General features: G+C 33.2%; 1 protein-coding gene across 1 annotated transcript; it reads left to right on the forward strand.

The window, feature by feature from the left end:
* Positions 1–14: 14 nt before the first annotated feature.
* LOC120203813 lies at positions 15–767 on the forward strand. The gene is made up of 3 exons (XM_039203986.1): positions 15–230; positions 313–507; positions 675–767. Exons 1-3 carry the CDS (start codon positions 81–83, stop codon positions 765–767), a joined length of 438 nt encoding a protein of 145 aa, XP_039059917.1. The 5' UTR covers positions 15–80.
* The last annotated feature ends 11,433 nt before the right edge of the window (positions 768–12,200 follow it).

The raw sequence follows: 12,200 nt of genomic DNA on the forward strand, positions 1-12,200 counted from the left end.
TCTCCGTTATTTATAATTTAACATTCTGGTTTTCAAATTCAATTGTATTGAGAACAATTGTTAGCCATGCTATTGGGGAAATGGTGTTTGAGGGCACCTCTCCTCCGCAAGAGGAAAGTGATTCAACAGAAAGTTGTAATGACTGGGTGGACCCTCATACATTTTTACTTGCATTGGAAAAGTTCGAAGCTTGGATCTTCTCCAGAATAATCGAGTCTGTCTGGTGGCAGGTCAATCCTTCTCTTTAAAAGCTTACTGCATATCGTCTTCTGAGTTCATATCTGACACTATTTCTTCCTATATACTTGCCAGACTTTGACTCCACATATGCAGTCTGCTGCAGCAAAGAGCTCAAGCTCAAGGAAAACATCAACCAGAAGATACAGATTAAGTGATCAAGAGCAGGGGAATTTTTCGGTTGAGCTTTGGAAGAAGGCTTTTAAAGATGCCTGTGAGAGGCTTTGTCCAATTCGAGCATGTGGTTGCTTATCCGTGCTAGCTAAATTGGTATTATGATACACCGTATATTATAGTTTCTTTTAATGATGCATAAAAAAACTTGGCCTCGGAGCCTATGCTTCTCCTTGTTCATAATGTCTATTTGTAATATGATATAGCCACACCCTTGTTTCTATTATTTTAATGATCTAATTGCTAATGCTGTTGACATGCAGATTGACCTTAGCATGGTTTTATGTTCCATGATTAGGTCATGGAGCAGCTGGAGGGTAGATTGGATGTTAAGAGACTTGTGCTCTACCGACTGAGCTAGACGGGCAACTTGTTGGTAATTCTCAGAAAACTTTTTATTAACTTTAGTTTATTACAAATATAACGTAAATGACTAGTATGCTGTAAACTTATACCGAACAAAACTAAGAAAATTAAAGCAGACGCTCTATGATATAATTTACACCTCACAATTATTAAAGATTAATTGAAATATGATATCAAACATAAGTTTTAAAAATGATAAGATTTATGTAACACAAATTATTAATCTATCAAAAAATATATAAAATACTAAGTTAAAACTAACATTCTAGGTGTTTGTAAGGGCGGACGTACTCAGTTCCCATTATTTTAGATAAATTATTAAATATAATTTCATATATTAAATGAATGAAAAAAATAATATACTCATTTATTAAACAAATAAGGAGTATTACCACCTTTTAATTTCTGAATCTGCCTCTTTACGTTTGTGCACTCAAATGCATTAGTGGATATAGTACATTTGTGTTTCCCTAGTGCCTTGCTATATGTTATGATAAAATAGTCAAAGAGAGAGTGGAGCAGTAGCCTTTGTTGTCCAAAATTCTCTATTTACTTCATGTTGATATGCATGATGGGTGAGATGCTTCATTTGGTGCATCCAAAATTGTTGGTTGAGATACCAATTTCAATTACAATGTTAAGTCTAATCATCTTTTAACCTTAATATTTTTAACGAAATTATACATTAGATAATTTGTATAATAAAATCAAGGGTAAAGTATATAAATGGTCCCTCGACTATAGGGGCTTCTTTGTTGAGTCCTCCAACTCTTTAAAGTTACAAAATGACCACTCGACTATATATCGTTATTTTATTGAGTTCATCGACTATTTAAAATTACAAAATGGTCACCAAACTATTCATATGTTCCAATCTCGTCTTTTTCTATTAAAAATTGACGGACATCTAAGCTATACTTTAACTTAATGACTTGGATATGATAAAATCATATTTTAATGATGTCCACTAGCACCATCGTTGTTTTCAAGAATTAACTCGATGACATAATATAGACGAAGAGTTGATGCATAAAATATAACTCAAATGATTTATCACATCCTAATCAACATGTTAACATTCAACTCAGACGATCGTCAATTTTTAACCAAAAAAGACGAGTTTAGAAAATATTAATAGTCAGGTGATCATTTTATAACTTTTAATAGTTATGAAACTCAGCAAAGTAACACCATATAGTCAAAATATCATTTTATAATTTTTTTAATAGTCGAAGACTGAACAACGTATCGTACTATAGTCTGAACATAATTTGTGTATTTTACTCTAGAATCAAAGCTCAAATATTTAATTTAAAGAAATCATGAATATCAAATTAACTGATAAATTTAATTTAATTATCTAAATATATCTAATATAATAGTATTAAAAATAATACAGCATGTGACGACAATGTAAATTACTTGCAGCATCAAAGCTAACGAAAAAGAACAAATATTAAAAATGAAAACCCAATCAATGCCTACATCCCTTTAGAAATAAGCGAAGGCCACCTTTTTCCACTTCCCGCATTTTTGTTCAAATTTTCTTTATTGTAAGAAAATGACCTTTTGGTAATTTCATATAGTTAATATTTCCTGTTGAAAACAACATGGCAAAGGATTGGTATTAATTATGGGTATTCATGCGATATAACCTAATAATTTAAGGTTAAAAATAGTAAAAATGGATGGGACTAAAAATATTATCAAAAAATGTAATATTTTTGGTTTGACGTAATCTAAAATATTATTTTATTCATAATATTTTCAGTTAAACTTAAAATATTATATTTTTCATAACATTTTCGATTGACAAGGTTGTAACAAAAAGAATGTGTTTGCTTTCGCAATTAAAAATGTGTTTCACGTAATATTTTCAGTGGTATTCATTTATGTCGTTTTAAAACTTAAATTAAGTTGTGTTTTTGTTTAACTTTGGCAACTGGGGTTATGGATCAGAAACAGTAATGACAGCGTGAGTGAACCTACCATCCTCCCTTGCATCATTTTGTTTGCTTCTAAGCATGCTTTCATGATTGAGAGAGATATAATTACACTCTATAATTGAAGTATAATATATGAATTTATACATTAATAATAAATTATGTCGTTAATATCAGTTAAAAGACTAAAAAGTAATTAACGATAACTTTAACGTAATAATACAAGCTACACCATATAATTCACTATTAATAAATTAAACTTATATTAGTCGTTCAAAAATTACTCTTATACGTTATTATCATGCTATTTATATTAATTTTAAGATGTCAACAATTTTGGTATTGTATTAGTATTATTATTATATTATAAGTTCATATTCAACATGTATTACTTAATATATAGAGGATAGATTCTTTTTATTTTTATTGTAGCATGTTTAATTTGTGGGCTCTTTCCTTTATAACTATGATTGTATCATTTATTAGACATGTCCATCTTTATAACTTAGATCTTCACATCGCATTAAAAATATCATTTTTCCTATTTTAAGGTTATTTTTTAAAATTATTTTGATTTGGTAGTTGTTCACTTGTTATTGATATGAAAGTTCAACCGCTTTCTCTTTAGGTTGGTGACACATTTTGTGACTTTGTATCTTCCCTTTCTAAATTTGTTTCTCACATTTATTTTTTTTATTTAAGCTATAAAATTTTATATACCTTTCTTCCTTTAACTCTACGTGCGTGAATATGTTTTAATTTATATATATTTTTTAATATTTTGGGATTAAAAGGTAATATCTATTTATAATATTTTTAATCAATGACAATGCACACATATCTACTCGAATCTAGAACCTCAAGGGAGAATAATACTCCCTTTAACTAGGGGTGAGTGTTGGAAAATAAACCCAGTACGAGCAATTTCTCTATAACCAGATTAGTGAGAATGCGAAATAAAAGTGGAAAAATAATACCCGAAATTGATAACGGAGTTCAGCCAATTTTTCCTATGTCTCCGGACTGCTGCAGATCTTTTACTAAGAGAGAAAATTTACAGGTGTTTACAAAACACTCATTACTCACAAGAAACTCTCTAGTATTGGGAGAAAGAAATGATTTGAGATTTTGGGATGATTTTGAAGCTAAATGAGCTAGGGTATTTATAGTTGAAGCTTAAGGGCTAATCTTATAAATACCCTAAAGTTCAATGACTCAATTTTATAATTATCCCTATTACAAAATAATAATAAAATTTAGCAGCCCATGCACCAAAATTATTTAGCGCCCCACTTGTTGATTTAGAAAACAGTCGCCCATGTGCTTTTAATTTCCACTCTCATGCATTGAATTTTCAACAATCTCCCACTTGAAGACCGATTTTAATCTGTCTTCACACCTCGATCAATGCAACAACATTTCTGGTCTTGTTATTCTAGCAAGCCAACTGAAGCTGAACACAACTTCAGTTTGTCCGTAGTCACCGTCTTTGTCAACATGTCTGCCGGATTTTGAGCTCCACTAATTTTTTCAAGCTTCAAAATCCCATATTCTAGAAGAGACCGGATAAAATGATATCTCAATTGTATGTGTTTCGTCCTGGAATGAAAAGACGGATTCTTTGCTAGATGGATAGCACTTTGACTGTCGCAATACAAGATATTGTTTTCTTGTTTCTTGCCTAACTCTTCCAAGAAACTTTGGAGCCAAACCATTTCCTTGCTGGCTTCCGTAACAACGACATATCTACTTCGGTTGTGGAGAGAGCAACTATCTTCTGTAGTTGAGAAACCCAACTCACTGCGGTTCCTCCTAGAGTATAGATATACCCTGTAGTGCTCCTTCTGATGTCAATATATCCAGCTAAGTTAGCATCTACATAGCCTGTCAGTATCGTATCTCCACCTTTGAAACAAAGTGCTTTGTTTGTGGTACCCTGCAGATATCTGAGGATCCATTTGACTGCTTCCCAGTGTACCTTGCCCGGATTATTCATGTACCTGCTAACAGCTCCCACTGCTTGAGCAATATCTGGTCTGGTACATACCATGGCATACATCAGACTTCCAATTGCTGAGGCATACGGCACCTTCACCATGTGTGCACGTTATTCCTCCGTCTTTGGTGACTGTTCTTTGGAGAGTCTAAAATGAACACCTAAAGGTGTACTTACTGGTTTAGCATCTTGCATGTTGAACCTAGAGATCAATACTTTGTTGATATACTCAGCCTGTGATAATATCAAAGTCCCCGACTTTGTGTCTCTCTTGATCCTCATCCCAAAAATCTATTTTGCAGCACCCAGATCCTTCATAGCAAACTGCTTCAACAATTTTTGTTTCAAGTTTATAATCTCTTGCATGTCTGAGCCTGCAACGAGCATGTCATCAACGTACAACAATAAAATAATAAAGCTATTGTCGAACCTCTTGATGTAGCAACAATGGTCTGCTTGGTATCTCGTAAAACCATTGCTACCCATGAAACTATCGAACTTCTTGTATCACTTTCTAGGAGCTTGTTTTAAACAATACAAGCTCTTCTTCAACCTGCATACCAAGTTTTTCTTGTCTGCCTCTATGAAGCCTTCTGGCTGCCTCATATAGATTTCTTCCTGCAAATCACCATGAAGGAAAGCTATCTTTACATCTAACTGCTCAAGATGTAAATTCTCTGCAGCTACAATTTTCAACACCAGTATGATTGTAGACAGTTTTACGACTGGAGAGAAAATTTCATTGTAGTCAATACATTCTTTTTGCTGAAAACCTTTGACAACCAATCTTGCTTTGTAGCGTTTGCTCCCATCATGCTCTTCTTTGATCCTGTAAATCCACTTGTTGTGGATCGCTTTCTTGCCTGGTGGTAATTCAGCTAATTCCCATGTATGATTTGACATAAGCGAGTCCATCTCATCTTTCATGGAAGACTCCCACTTGACTGAATCCTCCACTTGCATTGCTTCATCATAGCACTCTGGTTCACCATTGTCAGTCAGCAACAAGTAGTGCAAAGAAGGCGAATAACGCTGGGTTGGTTTAGGAATTCTGGAGGAACGTCTCAGTTCTGGTGTGCCTGGTTCTTCTTGAACTGCTTCAGGACTGATTTGAACATCATTTCTAGAAATCTCCTCGAACTCAGCAAATTCCTTTGTTTCAGCTTCGGTATTGGAGCTACTTGATTCTATGGTTGCCCTGTCTTTGTACATCACATTTTCATTGAAAATAACATCTCTGCTTCTGATGATCTTCTGATTTTCATATTCCCAAAATCGGTAACCGAACTCATCACCACCATAACCAACAAAGACACATTTGTTGGACTTGGCATCAAGTTTACTTCTTTCAGCAGAGTCTATGTGTACATAAGAAATATAACCAAACACTCTTAAGTGTGAAATGTTTATTTCTTTCTTGCTCCAAACTTCCTACGGTATTCTGCCATCCAAAGGAACTGAGGGCCCACGGTTGATCAGGTAAGCTGCAGTGTTTATAGCTTCAGCCCATAGAAATTTGGGTAATTCGGCATGTATCCTCATACTTCTGGCACGTTCATTCACAGTTCTGTTCATGCGTTCTGCTACGCCATTATGCTGCGGTGTCATGAGAACTGTTGTCTCCATCTTGATCCCATTGTTTGCGCAGAAATCTCTGAATCTTCTATTTTTGTACTCTTCTCCATTATCAGACCTTAACCGCTTAACTTTCGAACCAGTCTCATTTTCCACCATGGCCTTCCATTTTCTGAATGTATCAAAGACTTATGATTTCTTCTTCAAAAAATAAACTCACACCTTCCTTGTAGAATCATCGATGAAGGTGACATAATATAATGAGCCTGCAAGAGATGGAACTGGAGATGGTCTCCATACATCAGTATGAACCAACTCTAACCTTTCTGTCTTGGGTGACTTGCCAATCTTTGCAAAACTGACTTTCTTTTGTTTGCCAAAGACGCAATCCTCGTAGAGTCCGACATCTACATTCTTTAGATCCGACAGCTTCCCTTTTGACAAAAGTGTTTTCATCACTTTCTCGCTCATATGGTCAAGCCTTTGGTGCCATATATTTGATTTTCCATCAGCATCTGCTATTGCAATGATATTCTCTAAATTTGAGGTTACATAGAGAGTACCAGTCTTCTTACCACGAGCAATGACGAGTGCTCCTTTGGTAATATTCCATTCACAGCCTGAAAAGGTTGTGCTATATCCTTCTCCATCTAGCTGTCCTACAAAAATCAAATTTCTTTTGAGGCCAGGAATATTTCTCACTCCTTTCATCGTCCAGGTGGTCTGGTTTGGCAACTTTAATCGGATGTCCCATTTTCTGACGATATTCAAAGTTTCATCATCAACTAGATGAACCTTCCCACAATCACCACTGACATAGTTCTCCATGATTTCTCGGCATAGGGTGGAGTGGAAAGATGCCCCTGAATCCAAGATCCATGATTCAATCGGACTGTTGATGCTTAGAATCATGGCATCACCTGTCTCCTCTGTCACGTTGGCAGATTCCTGTGCACCGGTATTTTTCTCCGGTGCTCGACAATCTCTTTTAAAGTGGCCCTTCTTGCCGTAGTTATAACAGGTAAAATCTTTCTTCCACGTTCTTGATTTTTCCCTTATGGATTTGGATCTTCCACGATTTGAATTTCTTTTTGAAGTTCTCCCTCTAGACTCTGTGTGCAAGGCTGAGGAGGTTGATGCTTCATCTGATTCTCTCCATCTAATTTCTTCGCTCAGTACCAGATCCCGAACATCGTCGAATTTTAATTTGTTGTTTCCCGAAGAGCTACTGACTACTGTAACAATAGCATTCCAACTATCTGGTAAAGATGATAAGAGAATTAAAGGTTGAACTTTATCATCGAATTCAATTTCCACTTAACTCAACTGGGTTGTTATTATGTTGAGTTCATTTAAGTGTTGAGCCACTCATGCCCCTTCCATCATCCGCAAATTGAATAATCGCCTCATCAAATGAACTTTGTTTGAGGCCGATGGCTTCTCATACATACTGGAGAGAGCCGCCATAAGACTCGCCGTGATATTTTCCTTTGCTATGTTGAAAGCAACATTGCGGGATAACGTCAGTCGGATAACTCCGAGGGCTTATTTGTCGAGAAGAGCCCAGTCTTCATTCTTTATGCCCTCTAGTTGCTTTCCTGAGAGAGGTTGATATAGATTTTTCTGGTACAGAAAATCTTTAAGCTGCATCTTCCAAAAGCCAAAATCCGCACCATCGAACTTCTCAATTTTCACATTTCCTTCGTCTGCAGCCATCGCTCCCACTCGAATATGGCTTCGTTTGGATCGTTTCTGACAATTCTTGCAAACCACCGTGTATTAGAACACCCCCGTCGACAAAGTCGTATCGTCGATAAAATTTTACTATTCACGAAATTTACTATTTATATGAATAGTAACCTCGCAAAAAATTGACAAAATTCATAACCAAAAGCTCTGATATCAGTTGTTGGGAAATAAACCCAGTACGAGTAATTTCTCTATAACCATATTAGTGAGAATGCGAAATAAAAACAGAAAAATAATATCCGAAATTGATAACGGAGTTCATTCAATTTTGCCTACATCTCCGGACTGCTGCAGATCTTTTACTAAGAGAGAAAATTTACAGGTGTTTACAAAACACTCACTACTCACAAGAAACTCTCTAGTATTGGGAGAAATAAATGATTTGGGATTTTGGGATGATTTTGAAGCTAAATGAGCTAGAGTATTTATAGTTGAAGCTTAAGGGCTAATTTTGTAAATATCTTAAAGTTCAATGGCTCAATTTTTTAATTATCCCTATTACAAAATAATAAAAAAATTTAGCAGCCCATGCACCAAAATTATTTAGCCTCTCCACTTGTTGATTTAAAAAACAGCCGCACATGTGCTTTTAATTTCCACTCTCATGCATTGAATTTTCAACAGTGAGCGTTCGATCGAGTCAAGTAAAAAATTTCGAGTTATTTGAGTTGATGAGTCTTATTTTATAACTTGAACTTGACTTGAAATTTTTTTTAGTTGAGTTGGGTCGAATTTTTTAGTTTCTGTTTAAATTTAATTGTAAATATTTATAATATTATGATATTAATTAATTCCAATTTAAATGATTATTTGTAACCATATACATACATATATCATATAGAGTCGAGTGACACGACACAAAGTTAAAAATTAATCCAATAATTGTTAAAAATTTTGAGTTATTTCAGTTATTATTCGAGTTGTATTTTACAACTCGGTTTGAACTTGAAATTTTTTCAAGTCAAATCGAATTTATGAAATTATAATTCCATATTAGATCGAGTCGAGTTAAATTGAGTTTTATTCATTCCTACCTTTAACCACTGAAGTCATTTATTTGGGTTCCTAATTTATACTAATTTAAATATTCTAATAATAATAGTAGTGAGTTAGAATTAAATATAGAAGACGATATTAGTAAAAATAAGGAAAATATGAAACTTCAAACATGAGCCATAAAATGAACATAAATTATATTAAATAATAATAATGATGTTGATGGGACTACTAATCAATATGCTTTAAAATTTAAATAATATGGTAAAAACCTTTTATTTTTTTCACGATGAGATTAATACATTATGCTGTAACAATTGCAATTATCTCAACCATTCAGTTCAGTTGGTAGAGCATAAAGTTCTTAATCTTGAGGACGTGGAATCGAGTTCTATGGAAGGTATTTCATAATTTGGAGGTCTCCTACGGAAGTTGCTCTCAACCTAGTATTGGGGGCAGCCTACTATCTTACATCCCCTTACCCCACATTACATATGAAAACAATGGACAACCATTTAAGCTAAACCACCTGATTTTAGCCTTAGATCTAGCTTACAATTAATTTGTGGTAAAAAGAACGTATCTTTAAGCTAAGCTTTTCTATTTATAAAGTATCCAGTTTAGGGAGGTTAAAATTACTTAAATAATTTATGGTAATCCCGAAGCAGATGAATCATAAGACAAACCATTATTGCGCAAGTTAAAGAAACGTGGGATTCTGTGTGGTTAATTTCGCATAAATTTAGTATACAATTTTGTTAACATTATGCTTCCTTCCCTATCCCTATTTACGTCATAACAACACATAAGATGATAGACTCTCCTCCCAAATGGCATTAATATAAGGTTATATATATTAAATAGTTTGGATGATTATAAGATATGACTATTCAGATTTTTTTTTAATTTATTAGCAATATATACTCTCTATAAATACAACTGTTTGAACTTAAGATCTCTAAAAAAATAACGTTCTATTTTACTATCGAAATTATTTGAGGGATTCAATCAAGGTTATATATCTATCGATACATGTTATCCCTCAAATCAATGTGGGCCCTGGGTTAAAGATTGTGATACATAATTGATACGAGACAAAGCAATGGATTAAAAAGATTTTAAGGCTGATTCGAGATATATTTGAGTCAATTTAAGAACTTATGTAGACCCTTGAGGCATAATCTAATTGTAACAACCATAATTATACTATTAATATTATAATATCATTTTAACAAAAACATTAATCATTAATTAATTATTTAAAATTTACTTTTAAAAAAATAAAACGATGTGATTTAAATTAGTAATCAAATTCTTTTAAGATATAAATAATCAAAAATTAAAAACTTTTTTAACATCCTAACATGAATAATATATATATATATATATATATATATATATATGATATAATGATAAAAAATGTCAATAATGTTCGATAAAATAGTCACTTTGACTCATATTTATGTCGGAACCGTATTTCGGTTGGCCCGAAATTGGGCTTCGGCTTGGATTAAAAGAATTGGATTAAGAGTCGTCACCAATCATTTACTTTTTAAAAAATAGGTTGATCGGATACCTTATTTCTTACCTGATATGCGTCTTACCAGAAATGTGTCGGGCTCGGGAGTCGGTTACGATCAAGGAAGGATTAGCACCCTTGAACTGCCCTTTCGGTACTACGTAATTTCCAGTTGTCATTAAGTAAGAAAATTGTAAGTTTAACTTAAAAGGTAAAATAACGATCCAAAATTGCTTAACTTAGATTGATTTAAAAATGTACCCTTAAAAAAATCGAGAAACACGTGTTACATAAAAAAAAATAATGAAAAACAAATAAAAATAAAAAGACTAAAAAGGATGAAGTAAAAATAAAGTAAAAATAATAACTACAAAGAAGATAAAAGAAATGAAGATATAAGACAAATAAAAACAAAGAAAACAAATAAAATAAGGAAGATAGCATATTAAGTAAACAAGTAAAATCAAAAGTAAAATAAAATTAAACAAATATAAAAGAAAAATAAGAATAAAGAAAAATAAAAATGAAATGAAAAAAAATAAAATAATAAAAGGCAGATAATAGTGAATATGTATTTAATAAAATGTAAAAAAATATAAAAATATGAAAATATAAACAAAAGGTAAAATATATATATATATATATATATATATAAATATGTATATATATATATATAAATATGTATATACTAGTAAAAAATAATAATAATAATAATAATAATTAGTGAAAACTAAAATGATATATATATATATATAAATAAAATAAATAAAAGAAAAATAGTTATATATATAATAAGAACAACGGATTAAAATGAATAAAAATGAAAATGTGTGACCAAATTGAGATATAATTAGCGTTAAAATCGAATTAATGGGGTGAAATGAAGGAATTGAAGCCAAGGAGGATTAAAACTGAGATTAGCACAGTTTGGTTCGAAAACACGCGGATCTGACCCCTGGGTCGGGTCGGCGCGCAGACCCTAAATGGGTTATTGGGCTTCAATATAAATGTCAACTTTTTTTTACAATGCTCATCTCTCACGTTTCAGACAAAAAAAAAACCCCTTCCCCTCATTTTTTCTCTCTCAAGTGTTCTTGAGATATCAAGAACACGGCCGTGGGTCGGAATAATACCTAGAAACCGGCCATCGTGAGCCACCTCGCCGTCGTCGTTGATCGGCGTCGGCTGCCGATCATCGACGACAAAATCTCGTCTCTTTAACACCGTTCGAAAGCCATTTTCACAAACATTCCGAAAATCAAAGTTGTTTCCTAAGAAAATAGACCTCGGGGGCTAGATCTACAAAAATAGATCTCGAAAATGCCTCCGTTCATCGGCCAAAAACGCTTATTTTTTTTGTCTCTTTTCGAATCAAGGGTAACATGCAAAGCAAAAGACAATCGAAAGCGAGGTAAAAAATGTCTACCTTTGTTTCACTTCGAAAATACTCCGAATGGTCTTACAAATGCTTCTGGTGTTTTTTTGTGTGATTTTCGTGCCTAATCGTAGTGATATTGTGTGTAACACTTGTGAATAAATCTCTGTGATAATGTCCTCCCTAACTTGTGGATGATTACATGAATTTATAGCCTAGGAAAATCTATTTTTAGAGTCCTAATATGATTGTTCTACTGTTGTTGGATGC

This window comes from Hibiscus syriacus, unplaced genomic scaffold (genome assembly GCF_006381635.1).
Source record: "Hibiscus syriacus cultivar Baekdansim isolate YM2019G1 unplaced genomic scaffold, ASM638163v2 tig00010263_pilon, whole genome shotgun sequence".
NCBI classification, from domain to species: domain Eukaryota; kingdom Viridiplantae; phylum Streptophyta; class Magnoliopsida; order Malvales; family Malvaceae; genus Hibiscus; species Hibiscus syriacus.